A 25,096-nucleotide genomic window follows, 5' to 3' on the forward strand; every position below is an offset into this window, starting at 1 on the left:
TGCTATATGATCAATTATCATGATAATGGATGTAATAGTCGCATCTCGTGTGCTTTTCACTCGCGCACAACCTCATCCACATTTTTCCTGGGGGTCTTACTGGGGAAACGAATGTGGGTGGGGCTTCCGCCGGAAGTCGTTCTATAGCATTCCCTAGCTCTGGCTGCAGTCGTCTTAGACCCTGTTTACAGCTGGTAAGAAGACGCGTTTCGGATGATCTGATCGCAAATGGTCAGTGCTAAATATAGTTGTAAACGGGGTGCAAAAAGTTTTGTGATTGGATCACAAAAAACATACAGAGGTAGTCAAATACCACATCGCATTTAAGGGTTTAAAACGGCATCCTGATGCGTCCCAGATTGCAGAAAAGCACCACCTCTCACCAGTCAATCACCCGCCAAACAAAAGTTTAAACTTAAAGGCCTATATAGTCTTCCTATGAAATCGAAGAATGAATGGGTGTGACAACATTTAGAGCAAAATCTGGCCAAAAAGGTGTTTTTGCGTTTGTTTTGGTGGTTCGTAACATGCGTTGTGCATTAGCATCATGAATTCATAATGTAAACAAGACAAATTAAACATTTTCTACTGCATATATATTACTTCGATCATCGAGTGGTTAAAACAGCTTCTTTTACTGACCTCTTTTACCAATCACCTTTTACTGATTTCTACTCAGAATGAGGCAAAAAGTCATTGATAATACATTTTTAAGGTTTTAAATGTAGCGTCTTCATATTTAAATGTACTTCTAAAATCAGTTTGGCAGGTGTCTGAATGTTCGGAAACAGTATACCGTTGCTCGGCTGTTTAGAACTTCTTTTTACCCCAAAGAATGAAGAAGAACTTCTACGGAAGTATATTGAGGCCTTTACGTGCGGATTTAAAAGGAAATAACCGTCCGATCGGAAAACTTGAAAAAACTATTACATACCCAAGGATGAGAACTTCACGGCTCTTCCTCAGTGTCTCTGTCTGATTTGAACATGCAGGGTGACAAGATGATAAGCACACACATCTGAAGCTGAACTAACACAGGTAAACTACTAACACTCCACTAAAACAACCAATAATTTTGCTCTAAATGTTGCGTTTGTGCTTCTCAACTGCATCTGGGAGAAACAGTGCGCCGGTTTTGTTCGCACTTTCTTTGTCTTTATTACTTTTTTTTGCAGTTTATTATGGTTCAGTAACACACTGATATAGTGACAGATGTATGTCCTCATGAAATCATACATGCTTTCCTCAAAATTCCAACACTGCAACGAAAGAATGGACGTATGCCGCAACAACAGCTGTGTTTACTTGACAACAGAAGTAATGCCCTGATTTCTCGCTAAGCGTCACGGGATGTAGGAAAACTGTGGATAGAAAGCACACCCGAGGTAAATTAATCTTAATCGTCTCAAACTCCTTTTGTTTATTTAATTTTAGCATTTATTTTAGCCAAACTACATTAGTACTCTGCTAGTTCGCAATGATTGGTGGGTAAATTTCCCTCTCCACTTCCTGTGAAGTGAAGTATGGATATACACTTATTGCCTATAACGTTTGGAGTGCCCTTCCAACTGAATGTAAACGCTCCCTTTGGATTGGAATCTCCCTTAAAATGGCTGAATACCGTGTGAAGTCCACTTTGGAACGCACCTCTAGATGGTGCTATAGGAAGTGTAATCGAGCTTGAAATCACGGTCGCCAAGGAGACTGCTGTCAAGATTTATGTAGTGAAAAGGAATTATAGGCCTATTTTGGTCTGTTCTCACCCAAAACCGATTGGATCGTTTCAAAAGATTTAACCACTGGAGTCTTATGGATTACTTTTATGATGCCTTTATGTGATATTTGGAGCTTCAGAGTTCTTGCCACCATTCACTTGCACTGTGAGAACTTACAGAGATGAGATATTCTTCTAAAAATCTTCGTTTGTGTTCTGCAGAAAAAAAAAAAAGTCACACATCTGGGATGGCATGAGTAAATGATGAGAGAATGTTCATTTTTGGGTGAACTATCCCTTAAATGTAGCTTACCCTCTGCAGTTTACAGTTGAAGTCAAACGTTTACAAATACTTAGGTTGAAGTCATTAAAACTCATTTTTGAACCACTCCACAGATTTAATATTAGCAAACTATAGTTTTGGCAAGTCATTTAGGACATCTATTTGTGCATGACAAAAGTAATTTTTCCAACAATTGTTTACAGATTGTTTCACTTTTAATTGACTGCATCACAATTCCAGTGGGTCAGAAGTTTACATACACTCAGTTAACTGTGCCTTTAAGCAGCTTAGAAAATTCCAGAAATTGATGTCAAGCCTTTAGACAATTAGCCAATTAGCTTCTGATAGGAGGTGTACTGAATTGGAGGTGTAGCTGTGGATGTATTTTAAGGCCTACCTTCAAACTCGTTGCCTCTTTGCTTGACATCATGGGAAAATCAACAGAAATCAGCCAAGACCTCAGAAAAACATTATGGAACTCCACAAGTCTGGTTCATCCTTGGGAGCAATTTCCAAATGCTTGAAGGCACCATGTTATCATCTATACAAACAATAGTACGCAAGGATAAACACCATGGGATCACGCAGCCATCATACCGCTCAGGAAGGAGATGCTTTCTGTCTCCTAGAGATGAATGTAGTTTGGTGCAAAAAGTGCAAATATTTATATATCCCAGAACAACAGCAAAGGACCTTGTGAAGATGCTGGAGGAAACAGGTAGACAAGTATCTATATCCACAGCAAAACGAGTCCTATATTGACATAACCTGAAAGGCTGCTCAGCAAGGAAGAAGCCAGAGGTCCAAAACCACCATAAAACAGCCAGACTACAGTTTGCAAGCGCACATGGGGACAAAGATTTTACATTTTGGAGAAAATTCCTCTGGTCTGATGAAACAAATATGGAACTTTTGGCCATAATGACCATCGTTATGTTTGGAGGAAAAAGGGTGAGGTTTGCAAGCCGAAGAACACCATCCCAACCGTTAAGCATGAGGGTGGCAGCATCATGTTGTTGGGGTGCTTTGCTGCAGGAGGGACTGGTGCACTTAACAAAATAGATGGCATCATGAAGAAGGAAAATTATATGGCTATATTGAAGCAACATCTCAAGACATCAGCCATGAAGTTAAAGCTTGGTCGCAAATGGGTCTTCCAAATGGACAGTGACCCCAAGCATGCCTCCAAAGTTGTGGCAAAATGGCTTAAGAATAACAAAGTCAAGGTATTGGAGTGGCCATCACAAAGCCCTTACCTCAATCTAATGAAAATTTGTAGGCAGAACTGAAAAAGCATGTGCGAGCAAGGAGGCCTACAAACCTGACTTTACACCAGTTTTGTCTGGAGGAATGGGCCAAAATTCCAGCAACTTATTGTGAGAAGCTTGTGGAAGGCTACCCAAAATTAAATTATTCTCTCTACTATTATTCTGACATTTCACATTCTTAAAATAAAGTAGTGATCCTAACTGACCTAAGACAGGGAATGTTTTCTACGATTAAATGTCAGGAATTCTGAAAAACTGAGTTCAAATGTATTTGACTAAGGTGTATGTAAACGTCTGAATTCAACTGTACTTATAAACAAACACATTATGTTTACATTCATTGTTGAGGTCTAACAAACATGTGGAATGCATTTTCTCCCCCATTAATGGTATGAAATGTATATTGTGATTAATCACTGATATTGGAAAAAAAAAAAAACTGTGATAATATTTTTGCCCATATCGCCCAGCCAATGGTGTAAGTTTGTGGCGAGACTATTGGCATGTCTGATCAATGGCAAAAAATGTAAGTGTTGGGAAACCTGTTTAAAAATAATCATTATTTTTGTCATTCCGTTTGGTGATGCTAGTGGCGCAGAAATTATACACTTCACCTTTAAAGGTATTCATGTTCTTACTCATAGAGTTTGTGTATTATCTCTTTGCTTTTGATCATTTGGCTTTGACCTGATCTGGGCTTTTTCTGTGGTTTGATTGCTCTAAGTGCCAGATGCAGAGCCTAAAGGCTTGTTTTAAATTTTACATACACGTTTTTCAGGTCATAAAGATTGTACTGCAGATACAGTGAGGGAACACTTTGCATACTCTGCATAGGCTTAGTTAATCATCTTTTAATATCTATCTGATACACCTCAACCTTGTGATTAAAACAGAGATTGCACATTTCATATTCAGCTTTAAATGGCTATGAACTAATCTAAATGTTTCTACAGACCTAATGCAACATTAAAAATCACATAGTGACTGGATGTTTATTTTACTGATAATGTCACTGACCACATTAACATGCACTTTAAGAAAATAGTTTATTCCAGGGTTTTTGCAGAAAGTGGCATTCTAAAATGTCATGTAAATAAGAACACTGATTTCCTTACGTTGTTTAGGGAGTAAGAGAAAGCAGTTTAACACACCTGGGTTTCTGTTGGAGACTGCGGCTTATGAGGTCATGTAAACGCTTAAGCAGCATTCTAACCGGTTTTTGAGGAGTGCGCATGTGCGTAAACAGACCGGATAAAGCTGCTTACTGACCAAGCCGCATATATATGGGAGTAAAGAGAATGCCGCTAACACAGTGCATGTAAACAGGAACGCCACTCTCTCGCAATAAACCGCTTTCTGGTGTAAATGTAAACGTGGTCACTGTCTCCTGTTGTGTGTGTGTTTTTTTTTTGTTTTTTTTTTTGTGCATTGCCTCTAACTAGCCAACAGATAAGGATACAATACACACACTCTTTCCACAACACGTTCTTCATTAGTAAAACAAATGTGTTGTAGGTTAAAAAGAGACATTAAATTAGCAGGCCTGCATTTTAAAATATGTCAACAGCATGTCAAATGTCACTGAGGCACAGACTTGTTGTCACTGATTTGATTTGCATGTTTGCTGTGGTTGTGGTATTGATACAATACCACAACTGCACAGTTCTGCTCTGTATATAAGATTGTAAAGACATGTACTCATAGCTGATTGTGAGGACAGGCTTGTTAAAATATGACACACGAATTGGAGATCTGGTTGCCACAAGAGCACTGCTCTAAAAAAATAAAATGACCTAGAAAAACATTGAGTGGTGTTCCACTCGGCAGTCTTAAACATGTCATTCTGAAAACTGATAGCCTTTGTCTGCCTGTTCTTGTTCAGTTTATTTCCACCACAGGATTTATGTTCTGGGTAAAAATGCACTCAGGACCATCATGTTTACATATAAACGAAATGTGCCAACACATTTTATCTCAAATGGACGAGATGAATGAGCAGTTGATCAACTTCAGGCAGCTGACCTGAGCTGAGCTTGTGTGAATACCTCCTTTGCTTTCTGATCGCATGTCTCGGATGTGTTCGGGGTGTTAGCTGAAGGAGAGCGTGGCTAATGTGACTTATTGGGCAGTAATGAGGCAATTAGTGTCCCATGGAACCCCTCCCTCACCCACAGCCCTGCTCTTGGTGAGGTGTGAAATTTGGCCTAGCCCCACGTAGGTCTGGAGAAAGCCTAATTACAAAGTGGGATGGTGAATTTTGGCCTCTCTTCCTCCTCATCTGGGGACCTGCTGCTAAAAACATTTTCTGCTTTAATTAACGGCAGGCTAAACAAGGCTTAGATTCTAGCGGGTGAGGCGGGTTCATTGACAGGTACTGTTGTGGCTTGTGACCAATAGGGGGCGACGGCACACTATCAGAAAAGCTGCTTGAGGATTTAAGAGGTTGGTGCCGAAATGTGGCCAATAAGGCTCATTGCATAGAGCAAATTGGCTTGTGAAGTTTTAAGGTTGTAATATTTTATTACCTTTGAATTTTACTCCTTGTTGAAGTAAATTCTAGTTTGTGGTTACAACGCTCTCTGGGGTTTGATTGTTACGAAGGCAACAGAGTAAATATGGGGAAAAGAAGTAGGGGTGTGTATAAACTTTCACAGGTTCTTCACGGTCATATGAAAACAGTGTAAGCAGCAGTCGTTCTTAAAAGATCCCTCTGAGACTTTCGCTGGATGTGACAATTTATGGGATTATTTTTCAATTTCCATCACTTAAAATTGTGCATTTAAAACTGGCAGACTGCAGCCTCAAAGGGTTTCTCATTGAAAGTGGTAATATTATGTTGAAATGATTTAGGGAGTCGAATGGGCAACAGTGCTTAGAATTATTTTGATAGCAACTTAAGTGTTTAGCAAGCTTAAATCCTCCTGGTGATCAGAGACGTACGATAAAGTTTACACCCTGTATGCCCATATGCTTTCCAGAGTTCTTTTTTAGCAAACACTGTCAGTTGACACACTGATCTTTAGTTCAAAAGGATCAGCACAGTGATATAATAAAAAGTGCCATCTTTCTGAAACATCTGGCTTTTAAAGGCTTTAGCTCCAGTGTGTTGGACAGAGGTCTTCTGCTTTCAAGATGTCAGCTCCACAGGGGTGATCTCCATGCCTATGAACAATGAACCTCTCTCAGCTTCACTGCACTGAAAGCTCCTGGAATGGCTTGGGAAAAAACTCTCAACGGAAATAATAAATTTGAGCGGCCGTGACTGGTGCCCCCAGAGCTGCACCTGGTGGACCTAATTACCTCAAACCAACACCCCCTTTCACCCCCCTGCCCCACTGTGCTCCATCCAAACCCTGACACAGCCCAGCTAATGACAGGAAGAGCTGATATTACCTGGATTAACCATGGCAGGGGGTTGACGCTGATTTAGAACGTGTGTCTGTATGGTTTGGATGTATATATGTGTGTGCTATGATCTTCAAATGTATGTGACCACCCATGAAGATTTCATGCGTAAATGAGCAGGTAAATGTCTTGAAATATTGCATTTTCTGAATGACATAATGCAGTAACACCTTAAACTGTTTACAAATACGGTGCCATGCAGAAAAAAAAAAGTGATAAATGCCTAAATGATCTTTTCCTTTGTTAATCACTTGATTTCTATTTCTACTGTGCTGTGCTGACTAGCCCCACCCACTGGAAAATTTAATTGGTCCAAAATCCTGCTCTTCATAACTGTACATTAAACATCATATATCTTCTGGCTGTGATTGTGTCTCTTCACATAGTTTCATGTTCATGTTTGCTTGTCACAAAACGTTAGAAAACAACTACTTAGTGTAGTTCTTGCAGTGTTTTTATTGATGTCATTTACAGTATGATGACTTATCGCTTCACAGTTCTTGGAAGGAAATTATCAAGTGTGGGATTTAGTGTGCTGGAGAATTCAGTCCACTCTTAGTCACATGCAACAGCTCTGCATGTCATAAATATATCACAATATTGGCAACATAATCCCGTAATGCGTGAAGTAAAAGGAGGTGCAGTTTTTCTTTTATCTAACTGTATTAAATGGATTAAAATGAGCATTGTGGGTGGTGAAAAGGAGTGCATGTGTGGGGAATACACTAATGACTGGATCTCCAGCTGGCCTGAGGAATGCAGTCAATGGAAGACTTCACTGCACAAACAGACAATCACACACAAAATGTCTTATTACACAGGGCTGGTTCATGGAGATCAATGGTGCAAAGTGTAGGGACCTGAAAGTCTTTTTCAGATCAATGCACTAAATCACACTGGCTATCTCAACTCATTTTACTGTTAATTTAGATGTTGTTTTTTAGTGGTCAACAGATGCAGTTTTTTTTATGACCAGTGCTGATATCTTGAGAGCAGGGTGGCCAGTGGCCAGCATAATGTGAATTGCTGAACTCAAACAAACGCATATTTAAACATAATATTTTATTAAGAGACTTTCTTGTCCCATTTTAATAAGTAGAGACAACTATATGTAATCCATCCAGTTGATTTCCCTGAAAAAAATTAACACTATGGCTCTGTGGTGCTATCAAAACATTGCTCCTTTTGTTTAAAGTAATATTCCGTGTACAAGTTAAGCTCAATCGACAGAATTTGTGGAATAATGTTGATTACAAAAAAAAAGAAAGAAAAGCGAGGTGTGCCTGCAATGAATGTGAATGGCCCAATTTTTGGGGGGTTTAAAGACAGAAATGAGAAGTTTATAATTTTACAAAAGCACTTAGATTAATTAACCTTGTGTATTTGAGCTGCAGTTATTTAAAAAGTTGCTTTTACAGTCATTTTAGGGATTTGGGGTTTATGGCGTTATGTTGTTATGGCAACGAAGTTGAAAAATGGCTATAAGTTTACACAGAAAAGGTTAATAAGTGATTTGATCACACTAAAATCATGTCAACACATATTGTTTATGTCTTGTGGCTTTACTTTTGAAACAGTGAGTATATTAACGTTTACTGATTGGCCCTTATTCACTTCCATTGTAAGTGCTTCACTGTAACCCAGATTTTTGCTTTTTTTTTAAAGGAGGGACAAGTTGAAATAAATTTTTTGTATAATCAACATTATGCCAGAAATGCTTTCGACCGAGCTAAACTTGTATTGGACCGTGAATATCCCTTTAAGCGACCCGTTCAACAGAATACAGCAACTTTGGCTCAACCAACTGCATGAGTTTTGGGTGAGACTTTCTGTTTTCTGTGCAATGAAAGACAGAGGGAGTGTTCAGGAAACTTGTTTGAAAACAGTCAATTTTGCAGTGACTTGAGGTGGCGCTATAGGCACAGAAATGACACATTTCACCTTTATCAAACAACTTTGATAACAGAAAATGTTTAGAACACTTTCAATCGGCCAACAGACACTGTTAATTGGTCAATCCAGCACGATTCTGAGCTCAAGCCCATAATCTCAAATGGACCCTTTTCACATCTCTGGGGTTTGGAATGTAAGCTATTACAAGGTAACCTCTAGAGGGGTGAATTGGAGTTTCCATTTGCTACAACAGCTAAAGAAAGAATCCACTATTGCATTTCCATGACTTTCCAAAAGAGAGAAAAATAAATAAAGAGATATGGATCACATTTACTGTCACTCCCTCAGCAGCTGTATTTGAAACACCATTGCAGCAGTGGTGACTAGTTTCATGTAATTAATGCAAGAGTAGTATAATACAAAACACTGAAAAAATGCCATAAATGTAGACAAAGTGATTAAAATAATTTACGTTTCCTAGATTTATGCTACTAAATAAGGCAGAAACGCATCAAAGTCTGTGAAAATGGTCCATTGGCAAATTAATCGGTCTGTTGCTAACTTACTATTATTTTTCACTCTCTGGTATGCCTGGAAAGATATATCCCTTACTCTACCTGTCTACCTTTTTCTTTGATCTCTTGAAAGAGTGTAGTCTTATTCCAAGTCCTGCCCTGAAGGGATAGTGGAATAGAGTGTGTGTGTGTGTGTGTATAAGATTGAGAGAGACCACCATGGTAGACCATTGTGGACCACCTTTCCTCTGTAATGGGGTCCTGGTAGGCTGCAGCTCTGTGGCCCCGAGTGGATTTAGGCCCCAAGGCAGTGTTTCCCAAACTGGGGTATGTGAGGTGACAATGGGGGTACGCAAATAAAATTCTGAGATTTACCATTCTTTTGATTTCATAACTGTCTATAATCACATTCAAACCCAGTTCATGTATTTCTCACTGGCAAAAATTATTTTGTGTGCCCTCTAGTGTAGAAACACCAAAATGGTTGTGTTATAAAGGTCAGTTAAATACTCAATGAAATAATCCTATCTTTTGCAGTTAAAAAAAAAATGCATCTACTCATGCGTCCTGCATCACACAAGTATAATTTTTCGCCAGCCCAGCACACTGCTAGGTGACGTAGCTTAGTGATAGCAAGTAAAACTGATAGTTCACTGTTTTACCAGACTCGCACATGTCAGTTGTCCACGATTTTAGTTTGTCTGTTTGTTTGTTTTTTTCTGATGGTCAAAGTTCATAAGCTTTCATAGGTGTCAGACATCCGGTGCGGCCAAATAATTTTCCACATTCACACACACAGTAATTTTCACTCGCATTTGCTCGCACGCTAGAGACCTGTTTTTACATTGCTGCATGATGTTTTTTCAGCAAATGAGCTCAACCTTGCTAACAGCGTCAAATGTGACAAAAAAAAGCACCTTGAGCTGACCGCACAATTGCACAGATACTTACCTGCAATGCTTGAAGTCGGCCAGCAATGCCGTACCTGCAATGATGCACAATCCAGGCACAGAACCGAACGCTATTCTTATGTACCGCGACATGATGAGGGGGGAGTTTTCAGTTTATGCAGTTATGCACTCATACAAAACTCCCTTTTTCTTGGCAGAGGAACAGTGCAATGCCTAATGCATCTTGTGTGTGTGTGAGTGTGTGTGTGTGTGTGTTTGGCAGAAAGGTGTGGGGTCTTTCTCCCAGTAGTTAAATCAATGCTAATGAAACACATTAGCTGAGGCACAGCCCGAGCTGAAATCTTTAAACATCCTACCTGCCTCCAAAAGTAGACCAGTGTGCAGATGGCAACGGAAATGCCAACCCCATTCTGGTCCAGTGCCTGAGACTGTACATACACTGTACTGTGAGGCGTGTGTGTGTTGCCATGGTGACAACCAGGCGGCAGCAGCTGCAAGCCTGTTTAATTATGAGGTGGCAGAGCCACAGAGTGTGTGATGCCATGCTGGCCGGAATTGCAGTTCTTACACGCGCACACACACACACACACACGCTCTGGAGTGTTGCGTGGTTTTAAAGAGTCGAGACAAATATGGTTGGGGTTAAACAGGACAGAAAGAAATGTGTTTACTCACAGCAGAGGCATAGAAAGAGGCATTGAGATGCATCACAGGGGGGAGGCTCATTAGATGAAACAGTGTTTTGGCAACGCTTATGTTAATGGTGCTGGAGAATGCCCTAAGAGACAGGCATCTGAAAACGATTACCCTGGCAAAGCCGCTGTTATACGGGCACAGACGACCACAGAGGGGACGTTATAGTTGCTGGGACGTTAAGGAGAGTTTCGTGCTCACAGGTAATGGAACATATTCAAGGGATGTGTTTTTGATCAGTTTGTGTTTAATAACAGAAAGCATGGAAGTGAGGAGGCTAACCTGATCTATACTGTAAGCACAGATTTAAAGCTATAAAAAAAGCTAAAAGTAATCCATTTTTAAGTGCATTTTTGGTGCTTTCTTTGCTAATTTTGCCACAAGGTGGCATCGTAGTCCACATTGGTGCAGCAGGAATGCCTCGTGACAGAACTGACCACAGAGAATTGGAGAGGTTTTGACAGAACAGCCCAATAATACTGTAGATATCTTAACTTTTGAAGTCAACTCTTCAATATGTACAACTAAAGACCTATAAATCCATCCCTGCCATGGCGTGTGGGTCATTTGGAGCTGGTTGAAGTGGGATCTGGGTGGCCCTGGAGTGCAGAAAATGAGCCCTGTTCAGCAGAGAGGCTCCAGACATCTGGGCATAATGGCACAGAGCTTGTTGAGCTGGTGTGGTGTGACACTAACCAAATGGCTGTCTTAAAGGGATAGTTCACCCAAAAATAAAAATTTGCTGATAATTTACTCACCCTCAGGCCATCCAAGATGTATATGACCTTCTTTCTTCATCAGAACAAGATTTAAGATTTTTAGGAAAGTATCCCAAGTTTTTAGCTTCATCCAATGCAAGTGAATGGACACCAATTGTTGACAGTCCAAAAAGCATATTTTGTCAGCATCAAAGTAATCCACACGACTCCAATCGATTAAGTAATGTCTTCTGAAGTGAATCGAAACATTTGTGTGAAAAACTAATTGCTAATTAAAACTTTATTCACTTAAAAAAAAAATGGCTTCCTGTAAACACTCAATGCCTCACGTCGCTGTCGTGTGATGTCATCACGTTGGCACGTTCACTTGAGAATTCAGAAGTTCCGCTCTGTTTACCACAGAGGAACGTACTTCACGCGAGAGTTAGATCAGTTCAAACAGCTACAGAGAGCTGGCGGAAGCACCGATTTAAAGTTAAAGATGTTTTAATTAGCGATTTGTTTTTCACACAAACATATCGATTAACTTCAGAAGACATTACTTAATCGACTGGAGTCGTGTGGATTACTTTGATGCTGACTAAATATGCTTTTTGGACTGTCAAAAATTGGTGTCTATTCACTTGCATTGGGTGTAGCTAAAAACATGGGATACTTTCCTAAAAATCTTAAATCCTGTTCTGATGAAGAAGAAGGTCATATACATCTTGGATGGCCTGAGGGTGAGTAAATTATCAGCAAATTTTCATTTTTGGGTGAACTATCCCTTTAAGTTTTACCAAACAGCTATTAGATACATGCTTTCCCTATTCCAGTCCAGACCCTCTCCCAAACACACAAAGGCTGATTTATTCTGCCGTTAAGTAGAGTTTAATGAAAAAAACTTGATTAATGGAGTTAATTGCCATCTGCAAGTGATTGTGGACATGTTGTGTGGCAGAAACTAGTATTGAGTTTGAAAGTCAATGACTTTAACAATAAAGAGAGTAATAGTTTCACTCTGGCAATGACACGGAATCTTCCACAAACTTATTTCCATAAACTTGGATGCCACAAAATGACACATTCAAACAGGTAAACAACATTTCTTTCACATGAAGAGATTTATTGTCCTTTTTATCTGCTTTTTTTGTGTTATTTAGAATGTATCGTTTTAATACAGAAAAACCTTAAAGCCACAAAGCACACTTGGTTGTTCTTTTGTGGTGTGTTTGTTGTTTTCCTCGTCAGTCCGGTGAATTATCTGTCTCTCCGCTTTGTTTAGATACAGATCCTCACGTGTTGGAGAAACAGGAACTTCAGCAGCCCACATACGTCGCCCTTAGCTACATTAACAGGTACATGAGCTGCTAGATTCTCAGTCTGTTTCACCTTGAGCCATTATCCTCATATACCTCATTACAGTGCTGTATTCAAACACGCTTCTTCTTTAAAGATTACATTCAAGGCCCGTAAGCCTTACAGTAACCATGACATTATTTATATCTGTACAAAGAATAGATGTCTTTGTACTAAGTTTTATTCACTGTATATAATAAAAATGTATAACTTTAATATTTAAAGGTAAAGTGTGTAATTTATGCAGCATTTACATCTCCAAACAAAATAGCTAAAATAATGATTTCCTGAACACTGGCCCCGTCTTCCATTTGATCAATGAAACAGATAGTCACAGCCCAAACTTATGCCCTTCGTTGAGCCAGTGTTGCTGCATCGGGCTGATGCTTAAACGATTTCAAAAATCTATGTCTTGACAGCGTTACAGTGCTTACCTTCGGAATATTTTGGGGAAAATATCAGCTAGCGAATTATTGTCAGCTACTTATAATTGTCGCTGCTTATTAAGATGGGATAGAAGAAAGTAAATTAACATTGAAAAAAAGTCCGACTTGAGCTTAAATATGATCATATGTTGGCTACTGTCTATTAATTACAATCAAAAAATATGCACCATAGTTTTGTGTATGCTAATCTTACATAGTTTTTGCAACCAGTTTTTTCCAAGTAAATAACAAAGTTTATGTTGGCATGAATACAAGTAGTCCAGCATTTTTCAAAAATGAAAATTCTCTTATTTACTCACCTTCAGGCCATCCCAGATATGTATGACTTTCTTCTGCTGAACACAAACGAAGATTGTTAGAAGAATATCTCAGCTTTGTAGGTCCATACAATGCAAGTGAATGGTGACCAAAACTTTGAATTTCCAAAAAGCACTTAAAGGCAGTATAAAAGTCATCTATAAGACTCCAGTGGTTAAATCCGTGTCTTTAGAAACAATCTAATTGGTTTTGGGTGAGAGCTGACCAAAAAGTAAGGAACTCCTTTTTCACTGTACATCTTGCCATTGCAGCATCTAGGAAAGATCATGATTTCAAGCTTGATTACACTTCCTAGTGCTTGACACATTCGCAGAGCACTAGATTGCGCTAGGAAGTTTAATCAAGCTTGAAATGATCGCCAAGGAGACTGTTGATGTCAAGATTATTATGAAAAAGGAGTTATATTTTGGTCTGTTCTCATCCAAAATCAATTGGATAACTTCAGAAGACATGGATTAAAGCACTTGAGTCATGTGGATTATTTTTATGCTGCCTTTATGTGCTTTTTGGAGCTTCAAAGTTCTGGCTACCATTCACTTGCAATGTATGGACCTACAGAGCTGAGATATTCTTCTAAAAAATCTTCATTTGTGTTCTGTAGAAGAAGTAAGTCATACACATCTGGGATTGCATGAGGGTGAGTAAATGATATGATAATTTTCATTTCTGGGTGAACTTTTCCTATTCCTTCCTCGACTTTGTTCAGTGTGGCTTGTGTAGGAACACTAGAGACAGCAGGAAGTTCCAGTGTTTTAAACGGCTTTAATAGGCTAAATGGTGGTGGAAATTCTTGTGTAACGAAGAAGAGACACTTTTGTCTTACTCTTTCTGCGTTATGTGGCTTCTACTGGTGATCTGTTAAACCCACACCAGATTTTAAAATGTCTGTGCAAACATTTATGCTTTAATACATACATTTACTGTTTTATAACGCAACAAAATAACTTGGACCGAACCATGTGTTTTGACATGGGATTGACCACACTTGTGTTTGCTGTGGTTTAATCTGTTTGGGTTAAGAGTCTCATCCTGTTCATTTCACTTTCGTCTCTCTGTAGGTTTATGACAGACACAGCACGGCGAGAGCATGAGTCTCTGAAGAAGAAGGTCCAGCCGAAGCTGTCACTCTCATTGATGGGCAGCCTTTCACGCAACAGTGTGGCTACGCCCCCTCGCCACAACAGCGGCAACCTGACCCCGCCCGTCACCCCGCCCATCACGCCCTCGTCTTCATTCAGGAGCAGCACCCCCACAGGTACGCCCTCTAAGAACACACACCTCCTGTTTATTCAGGGCATGTGCCTGTACAGGTACATCGCCTACACACACAGACATCACCTTCCTTTTAATGGCTGTTTGTTTTATGCTTATTATGTTTTCAAATCAGATTCATTCTGGGCAATAAACCCATTATAGCTGCAGTGCTTGTTTGATATTCTCTTGCAATAGATAATCAAACAATCAAATTATGAGTCACTCAATTTATTTTGTCCTCTGGAACCATTGCTGCTCTTTCCCATGGCCTTTTCTATAGCAATATAAGCTCTCTTTCTCCCACAATTAGAAGTTTAGATTTTATTTGTGTGGGTTTGGAACACAAACTAAATAGTCTCCAAATTACTGGTATCATACTATTACTGTGCATTAACCCTTAGACCTTCTTATGCTTTCCAGATTCTTTCTCATTATACAAAGCAAACAGTTTGCAGACTGGGCAAAGACAGTTCTCTGATAGTAAATGAGGACTGTGAAAAACACAACTGTACCAGTTTTTCTACAGTCGCTGTTCTTTGGTTGTTTCATGCCCTCATAGGTGTCGGTGTTACATAGGAGTTAAAATGATAGTTCACCCAAAAATGAAAACTCATCATTTACTCACCCTCATGCCATCCCAGTTGTGTATGACTTTCTAAATTCTGCAGAACACAAACAAAGATTTTTGGAAAAATATCTCAGCTCTGTAGGTCCATACAATGCAAGTGAATGGTGATCAGACCTTTAGTAATCCATAAGACTCCAGTGTTCAAAACATATCTTCAGAAACAATATAATAGGTGTGGGTGAGAAACAGAACAACATTCAAGTCTGTTTTTACTCGAAATCTCCACTTTAACTTTCACTTACAGATGTGTAAGTGAACAAAACAGGCACCACGTGACTTTTAGATGTAAAAGTAAAAGTGGAGATTTAGAGTAAAAAAGGACTTACATTTTGAACTGTTTCTCACTCACACCTATCATACCACTTCTGAAGATATACATTTAACTACTGGAGCCTTTCCTTTATGTGATTTTTGGAGCTACAAAGGTCTGATCACCATTCACTTGCATTGTATGGACCTACAGAGCTGAGATATTCTTCAAAAAAAATAGTGTTCTGTTCTGTAGAAGAAAGTAAGTCATTTTTGGGTGAACTGTCCCTTTAAAAATCTTGGATGTTAGCCGATAGGTTGTAGGTTTAATCTATAAGTCATCGCCATCATGCACCCCATCAAGTACCCGTTAGAGAAAGCACATCCAAAAATGAAAATTCTGTCATTATTTATTCACCCTCATGGTGTCCCAAACCTGTATGATTTTATCTTACTATGTAATCTTCTCTTCCGCCAAAGCTTGCATTTAGCACGCTTTTCTGCCCAGAATTCCAAAAGATGTGGCAACGTTTTTTTGCCACCCAAAACGGCATTGGTTTGCACACGTGAATGCGAACACAGGCTAGATGCAAGCATTCGTGAATTTGAAGGTTATCAGTGAATACCGACTTAAATTTAATTCTGTACCTCACACAAAGCTATGACTGGAGCTTGACAGACTATTCCGTTTTACAGACAATTACAGGGAGACTGCCCTGTAATAAGTGTATTGTAAGCATCTATTAAATGATCCCTTATTAAATTAGTACTTGCTACTTACTCTCAGGTAGTGAGTATGATGAGGAGGAAGTGGAATATGAAGAGTCCGACAGTGACGAGTCGTGGACCTCCGAATGTGCCATTAGTTCTGAATCCATCCTCAGTTCCATGTGTATGAACGGAGGTGATGAGAAACCCTTCGCCTGTCCCGTGCCTGGTTGCAAAAAGAGATACAAGGTACGTACACTTTATCTAAATTTGTGACCAATAAATTTACCTATGAGAATGTAGACCTGAGAAACACTAGTAGCTAGATAAACATAGCACAAAAGCTTCCTCACAGACCCAGATGTATAAGTGCCATTATTTAAAGTATTTATTTAGGTTGTCATTGACTAAATAGCTACAGCACATCTGTGTATCCATCCAATAGCAACCACCAGTCAGGGATGGATTACCAACCGGGCCAATGGGGCCAGTGCCCAGGGGCCCTTGACTACCAGGGGCCCTTGTCTGCCTGGGCTTTAAGGTTGCGCGATCCCCCCACTAGGAAACTATCAACTATGAAAACGAAACCCCCCCACCCCCCACCCCTCCTCACTCAACAGCTTTTTGGGCCAGTTGCTATGTAAAAAAATGGTGGGAGGGGAGGGGGGCCCTTGGAGATTATTGGCCTTTGCAAGTCATAAGCCGTCCCTGCTACCAGTTACACAAATATGATCAAACAGTGAATGCTGGGCTTTCGGTTTAGCAGTCAGAGAGTTTATTCATTCTAAGAGAGCTATAATAGAGAAGGCTGGAAGCTTTAGAGCATCAGAGGCTAAAAATTTACATAGTCCACGACAAGCCCTCTGTGTTTTATGGGATTTTCCACTGACATCTGGATCTGTGTGCTGAGATAAATGATGTGCAGCCTGTGAGAGCTGGATTCAATAAGGAGAGGAAATAGGTGATGACAGCCATGAAGGTGTCTTTGCATGTTCAGATGTACTGTTAGATGTGGGTATGATTTGGGTTCAGTCAGTGTCTGGCCTTCACTGCTGTCATTTAGCAAGTTTATATCACAAATTGGGACATATCCAAATTAGGTTCATATAGTATTAACACAAGATTAATGCTAAGACATATTAGAATGTCAATACAATATAACATATTTGTGTAATTTGTGGTTCCTAAGATAATTGAAGTGGCTTAAGGAGAGTGTCGAGTTCTAGTGATATTCAAATAAACAAATGAAAAATAAAATATGGCTTCACATTAGGGGTGTAACGGTTCTCGGTAAAAAACCGAACCATACGGTTCGACACCCACATTGCGGGAAGCATTGGCACCACGGTCGGTTCACATCACGTTTAATGACGCATCTGGAGCACAAGTTTTGGTCAAGAAAACAAAGCATCAAACAGACAGGCACAGTTACAACCTCCGCTAATGCACCTGAATGGATCTGTAGATGGATACGCTCCACCTGTGTTTCATGAGGGTCAACTTGATGACATCACTGTTCTGCATGTGTTGTATGTAGTTGAAAATGGCAAGCGGAGGAAACGAAACTCTGATAGAGAACCCCCTGCGTTTCTCCTTTCTGGGAACATTTTCTTTTGCAGTCAGTTACAACAGCGATGGTAAAAAGACATTTACAAAACAGGCACTGTTTGCAGACATCGCTCGACACGAGTGCTGTATACTGGTAAGGTATGTCAATAATGCACGTGAGGGTTTATTTAAAACGTGCACGCAAGTTCTTCCTGTTTCCTCGCGTGGCTGTAATCTATCACAAGCTTCAATAATGCACTTTGATTAATGACATTAAGATGCCGTTATAGTAATACATTGATACATGATTAATAATTTACGCCGACATCACCCAGGGAAAGAGCCGCAGGTGAGCTGAAACTGCACACGCTCCCTTCCACTTTTAAGCAGGTACTCAGTGCTAATTCTGACAGACATTAAACAATAACTAAAGCACTTGTGGTGTTCATGTGGGATTTCCACGAATGATTAAAATACTCAAGCAGCATTATCACAACATCCCTTCTCGTATGCATTCTAATAGCAAGGTTATTCCTTTTATTGTGATGGACAGCTTCCGAATATTGAATATGTTGAGATGAGTTTGAAGTGCACTTTATGTTGATGCATGCAGCGTAGTAGTGCATAAATTAAAATGTTGATTTAGTAATTAGAGAATTTTTTTTTTTTTTTTAGTTAAGGACCCTCACAAAAATTAACTATGGTTTTACTATAGTAATATTGTAGTAACCATGACTGCTGTCACCATGGTTTTCTGCACAGAAATCATGGTTTTGATACAATTAACCATGGTTTTATAACAGTAATACTGTAGTTTCTGTATAGTAACCAAGACAGTAACCATGTTTATATTGTGGTTACTATGATTTTACTACAAATTCCATATTGTTGTAAAACAATGATTGTTATTTAAGGGCAAACCTTTTTAAGTGTTTACCAAATAGATTATTCTTAGGATTTGGCAGTAATATATATATATATATATATATATATATATATTTTTTTTTTTTTAACAAAGCAAATACTGAACCGTACCGAAACCATGACCCTTAAACCGTGATACAAACCGAACGTGAGAAATTCGAACCGTACACCCCTACTTCACATTATGTAACACTTTAGTTAAAAATAAAAGACAGTAAAACTAATTTCATAAAATGTATATAGAGTTTCGACTCGAAATCCTGATTAGATGAGCCACGTTTGAAACCATTGTAAAATAGTAAATATACACACTTTTGATCACACATTAATTAAAATTAATCTTAATGCAGCAGGTTGCGATGTTGAACTAAACATCACTTTTGAACACCCCTTAATTTCCTCATATTGACTTGTTTTGGAAAAGTCCTGCTCTGTATTTTTGCATTACTCTGTTTCTTCATCCATCTCATATTTAAATAACATAAAGCAGTGCTGCCTATTAAAGGGATAGTTCACCCAAAAATGAACATTCTCTCATAATTTACTCACCCTCATGCCATCCCAGATGTGTATGACTTTCTTTCTTCTGCAGAAAACAAACAAAGATTTAAAGAAGAATATTTCAGCTCTGCAGGTCCATACAATGCAAGTGAATTGTGACCAAAAATTTGAATCTGCAAAAAGCACATAAATGCAGCATAAAAGTAATCCATAAGACTCCAGTGGTTTAATCCATATCTTCAGAAGCATTATGATAGGTGTGGATAAGAAACAGATCACTATTTAAGTAATTTTTTACTATCCATCTCCACTTTCACATTCTTCTTCTTTTGTTTGTTGGCGATTCACATTCTACGTGCATATCGCCACCTACTGGTCGGGGCCAGTCAAAGGTGAAGATTTATTGTGAAAAAAGGACTTAAATATTGATTTGTTTCTTACCCATACCTATAATATCACTTCAGAAGACATGGATTTAACCACTGGAGTAGCATAGATTACTTTTATGCTGCCTTTATGTGCTTTTTGGAGCTTCAAAGCTCTGGTCAGCATTCACTTGCATTGTATGGACCTACAGAACTGAGATATTCTTCTAAAAATCTTCATTTGTGTAGATGCAGAAGAAAGTAAGTCATACACATCTGGGATGGCATGCGGGTGAGTAAACGATTAGAGAATTAAGGTATATTATACTTAAGGAAATGATAAATAACATCTGGATTAATGGTGCAAAAGGTTTCCAGTATGCCATTGAAGACTACTTTAAAAGTGTGAAATAGAGCAAAGAAATATGCAAAAGAAAGGATTGATGTTTTTAAGACAGGGCTTAGCAAAGGGTCAATTTAGTTTAGATAAGTGATGATTTTGTTTCTGAATTCCGTCTTTCTCTATCTTCTTCCAGAATGTGAATGGTATTAAGTACCACGCCAAGAACGGTCATCGCACCCAGATTCGCGTTCGTAAGCCCTTCAAGTGCCGGTGTGGTAAATGCTACAAAAGCTCTCAGGGGCTTCGACACCACACCATCAACTTCCACCCACCCTTCTCTGCTGACATCATCCGCAAGATGCAGCAGTAGAGTGTGCCAACCTCTTCCTCCCCATTCACTTACATGCACATGCACAGACACATGTATATAAAATACAGATACATGTATATACAGGACAAACAGATCACCTCCATATCCATCTTCACCAGCAGCTGTGGCTGTCCATTAACTCTGAACTGTCTTATCCTTGTGTCCTCTGTTTTTGGAGGACATCCAAAAAATATTTGTCAGAAGGACATCTTTTCAAGAGGAAGACTCGTTTACCTCCCTTGTCATTTCACTCCTCATGAGGAGGAAAGCTTCTCTATTCCTCTTCTTCCAGGAAGACATTCTGTACCTCCATGAGGAAGATTTGGTTCAGCCCTCCTTCCATATTCCACGCTCAAAATACTACACTCTGAATTGCATGCTTTAATTCTTTTAGTTTTATTATTTCCTCAGCTTATTTGTATCCTGTTAAGAGTTTAGTTTTGTATTTTTGCACATTCAGCAATCATTCTTTTTTCCTTGTATTATTTTTTTATGTAAGGTGCTTATTGTAAAAGAATGATGGTATGCTTAGAAGGATTGTGTGTTGTCTCGGTGAGAAAAGCTTACAGTAACTCGCAGCCCTTGAGGAGAGTTTGCATATGAAACCAGCCTCATACGGAACCGAAGAAAAGCCTGCTCAAAGAAGTGAATTTGCGAGAAACCATAAGACAGGAAAGGCTTAAAAAGTCAATGTTTGTAAAATAATATCTACCCATAAGTAAGCAACATTCATAGCTGTAGATTGTGTATATAAATATCTTTCATAGTCAGATCTAAAATCTATACTTTACTCCCAAGTTTTATTTTGTATATTTCCATCTTAACTTTAGAGATGATGATTATTGATTGATTATGGATGTGCAGTTTTTCGGTAGTGCTTTGGCCATTTTGGTTATTATTTATATATATATATATATATATATATATATATATATATATATATATATATATATTTTTTTTTTTTTTTTTTTTTTTTTTTTGAGTTAGAGCAGCAAATGACCCTCAGGTGACAAATCACCAGCATTTCAGAACCATAATCCTGCCTAATTTATCTGATAGTGTTTTAGAGTAGGCTGTTACACACTTCCCAGCTCTGGTGTGGCCGGATTGTTCTAGAAGCTCTGGAGTGTTCTAGAACTCCACAGCGATCTTTATGTGAGCTGGTGTGGTACCTTAAAGCACTTTGTAGTGACCAGTTGCCATCCTGTTTTGGGGCATTTTGTATTGCCAACAAGTCTGATGTTGCAGAATTCTGTCTGCAAGTCAGCTAAGAAATTCAAAGAACTTACAGTATGTGCCACTTTGGAGGTTATTGTTTGAACACATTTTTTCCTTTCTTATTTTCCAGCTTTGGGAATTCATAATTTAAAAAAAAAACAATTACAAATTTTTTGCTATACCTCCAGTATGCTTCTTAGTTGTGAGATTATTGAAACTGGTTGCCTTGAGTTGTGGTAGACCACAGCATTCCAGTACAGTATACTTGTAGCTTCATGTGTAGCCAGGCATCAGTTCAAAAGCCTGATTCAGATTGTGTGTTCACCCTGATTCTGACTTTTCTCTAGGGTTGTCCATGTGACCTTAATATATTTCTTGATCTTCAATCCGTAAGAACAGAACTCGGGAAAATCTGCCCTGTTCATTGTAGAGAAGATATACAAGAAATGATTTTCAAGTTTGGACACCTAACCTTGCATCAGAAAGGTACTTGCTTTCATTTGCTTTGACTTGTTATAAATGAAAATTAAGGGGTGGTAAAAATCAAAGAGTCACTAGAACCTCCAGAGGTCACAGCCAGATCAGGGGCTGCCAATCACTCATTATGACATCACTGCATGGACGTTAATGTTGTTATTTCAGTTTAGATTTTACATTGTGACAGTATTACACTGCCAGTACAAAGGGAAGTATTTGATATATTGTGTACGTAATGCATTAACGTCTCTATGTGAGTGCTTTAAATTATATTTTCTTACGTTTCTGGACAATAATGTTCCTACATGTAATAAAGTCAAGCACCAGAGGTTGTTTAGGAACTGGTGACATTTTCTGTAAAAAAAAAATAAAAATAAAATAAAAAATTCTGCTTTGTAAATGTAAACCTGGTTACATTTTAAACATTAAAATGACCTCTGATACGTTTTAATTGCTTTGTATATGTTGTTTTTATTTTACATTTTAATTTATTCATTTAACAGATGCTTTTATCCAAAGCTAATTTAAAAATGAGGAAGAATACACCATAAGCGATTCATCTTAAGGAGTCAGTAACAGAAAAGTGCTGCAATACAAAGTTTCAATTGTATAAGAAAAGTACTAGCCAAGACAGAGATTAGAGTGCAACAAGAATTGTATTTTTTTAGTGTAGGGTTAACGAGAGTGCTTATGAAAAATGTTTTTTTTTTAGCCGTTTTTTGAAGACAGAGAGGGAATCTGCTTCACGGATGTTGTTGGAAAGGTCGCTCCACCATTCTAACATACTGTATACAGTTACGTTTTAGCTGTTTTCTTGACATGTAGTCAGTGAAGTGTGATTTTCATATATAACTTCAAATCAATACAACACATGTGACACTTTATTAGGTACACATGTACACCTACTTATTCATGCGGTTATCTAATCAGCCAATCGTGTGCCAGCAGTGCATAAAATCATGCAGATACGGGTCAGGAGCTTCAGTTAATGTTCATTTCAACCATCAGAATAGGGAAAAGATTTCAGTAATTTAGACCGTGGCATGATTGTTGGTGCCAGATGGACTGGTTTGAGTATTTCTGTAACTGCTGATCTCCTGAGATTGACACACACAACAGTCTCTAGAGTTTACTCAGAATGGTGCCAAAAACAGAACACATCCAGAGAGCAGAAGTTCTGCAGACGGAAACACCTTGTTGATGAGAGAGGTCAACGGAGAATGGCCAGACTGGTTCGAGCTGACAGAAAGGCTATGGTAACTCAGATAACCCCTCTGTACAATTGTAGTGAGCAGAATAGCATCTCAGAATGCACAACACGTCGAACCTTGAGGCGGATGGTCTACAACAGCAGAAGACCATGTTGGGTTCCACTTCTGTCAGCCAAGAACAGAAAGCTGAGGCAGTACTTTACAATTAGTAGTATTAAATTGTATTTTACAATTTAAATATGTTAGCCTATCTTTTTTCCACATGGCTGTAATAAGAATTGGAGGGTAAAATGGGTGTAACTGTCATGAAATTAATATCATAATGTAGAAAAAAAAAAAAAAAAAAACATCTCAATGACCCTAAAAATAGACATCAAAATGGGAGTAAAATAGGACCACGACATTTCCTTTACAGGTATAATGAGAATCACCCAGATTCTCTTTCAAATTTTTTAAATGTACCAAGAGTTAACTCCACATGACAAGTATGGCCATCTAAATATTGCTTCAAATGAAATCTTTATTGGTTTAGATCAGGTATATAAGGCACACTCACACAAGTAAAAACCTTACGTTTTTAACTATGGAAATTGAACAAAAACATTTGTGATACAGTGCACAGTAAACATGAGCATGCAAATTAAAAATAAGTGATTTAAATAGATAAAGGAAAAACACTTTGATCATCAAGATTTGTCTTTAAAAGCTTGTTCCAAAATAGATCATTTTATAATGTTGAATTACCCTATTAGTTCTCATCACATACATGCCCTGACAGAAGAAGCCGTGCTCTGCCTGCACAGAGTATAATAGGCGATACCTGACTTAATCAGTGGAGCCTTGGGACAGTTCTCAAAATATGACATTTACTGAGTATTCTTAAAGTAATCATAACCACCTGACCAACTAGCTTTTACATGAGACGTTTAAAGTGAATCAGAATGAATAGTGCAGTCCTGTTCACAGAAATAATTCCCCATTATAAAGGACATAAATAAAGACCCTAAAATGACACGCATTTCTATCACTCAAATCACTTGGTATTCAACAGTATCCGCTCTTCACCTTGCTTGTGTCTCGAAGAATCAGATATCTACAGGTGAATGCTCAAAGCTAATCATGCAGTTTACAGTGGCCGTTAAACACTAACATAAATGAGCAGAATGATGAGTGGAGGCGAATATTCTTTCTCTGCCAGCGGCCTGACTAAAAGTTGAGCATGTTACTTTCAAAGTGGGTGAGGACGTGTTTCTCGAAGAGCTGCTGGTCGCAGTCAAGAGGGAACTGTTCGCTGCACATGGGGCAGATCTTCCAGTGGCTCTCCACGTGCTCCTCAAATTTAGACTGGTCATAGTGAGGAGGGAAGATCACTTCACACAGCGGACAGCGCTTCTGCTGCTCCCCACTGCTTGAACAGAGAGAGAAAGAGAGAGATTTTAAAGTGGGAGAAAACAGGATACATGTTTTCCCATCCATGATTTTTCCAGTTGTCTGTTATTACTAGATGAGGATTTTTTTATATATATAGAGACTGCACTAAAAAAAAGAAAAGAGCAATGTCTAACCTTTTTAATAGAAAAAACAATTGTTAAAGATATTCAATGTCTTTTTCATGTCTTTTCAGAGCCTTGAAATTACAATTACAATGACAGTTCCCTGATATTTCCAGGTTTTCCATGACTGTAAGAATAAAGAATGAACGACAGAATGAATGGAGATAAGATAGAGGGTGTGAGAGTAGAAAAGTGTGTGTTAATAAGCAGAGTTCTGATGATGCTGGACCAACAGAAGAGTAAA

General features: G+C 38.6%; 2 protein-coding genes across 6 annotated transcripts in view; one reads left to right on the forward strand and one right to left on the reverse strand.

Moving 5' to 3' along the window:
* LOC127453269 (juxtaposed with another zinc finger protein 1-like) overlaps window positions 1–21,287 on the forward strand; it is a 31,361-nt gene extending 10,074 nt beyond the window's left edge. For both annotated transcript variants that reach the window (XM_051719505.1, XM_051719506.1), the window contains 4 exons: window positions 12,666–12,738; window positions 14,562–14,758; window positions 16,422–16,591; window positions 20,217–21,287. In XM_051719505.1, the coding sequence (XP_051575465.1) occupies window positions 12,666–12,738; window positions 14,562–14,758; window positions 16,422–16,591; window positions 20,217–20,393 (617 nt within the window). In that variant the 3' untranslated portion in view covers window positions 20,394–21,287. The remainder of the gene's footprint in view (window positions 1–12,665; window positions 12,739–14,561; window positions 14,759–16,421; window positions 16,592–20,216) is intronic.
* Window positions 21,288–23,789: 2,502 nt separating this feature from the next.
* LOC127452849 (tax1-binding protein 1 homolog B-like) overlaps window positions 23,790–25,096 on the reverse strand; it is a 44,010-nt gene continuing 42,703 nt past the window's right edge. For 3 of the 4 annotated variants that reach the window (XM_051718641.1, XM_051718640.1, XM_051718638.1), the window contains one exon: window positions 23,790–24,707. In XM_051718641.1, coding sequence (XP_051574601.1) covers window positions 24,506–24,707 — 202 coding nt within the window. In that variant the 3' untranslated portion in view covers window positions 23,790–24,505. The remainder of the gene's footprint in view (window positions 24,708–25,096) is intronic. The other variant, XM_051718639.1, reaches the window with a different exon arrangement.

The sequence above is a fragment of the Myxocyprinus asiaticus genome, chromosome 15 (genome assembly GCF_019703515.2).
Source record: "Myxocyprinus asiaticus isolate MX2 ecotype Aquarium Trade chromosome 15, UBuf_Myxa_2, whole genome shotgun sequence".
NCBI lineage: Eukaryota > Metazoa > Chordata > Actinopteri > Cypriniformes > Catostomidae > Myxocyprinus > Myxocyprinus asiaticus.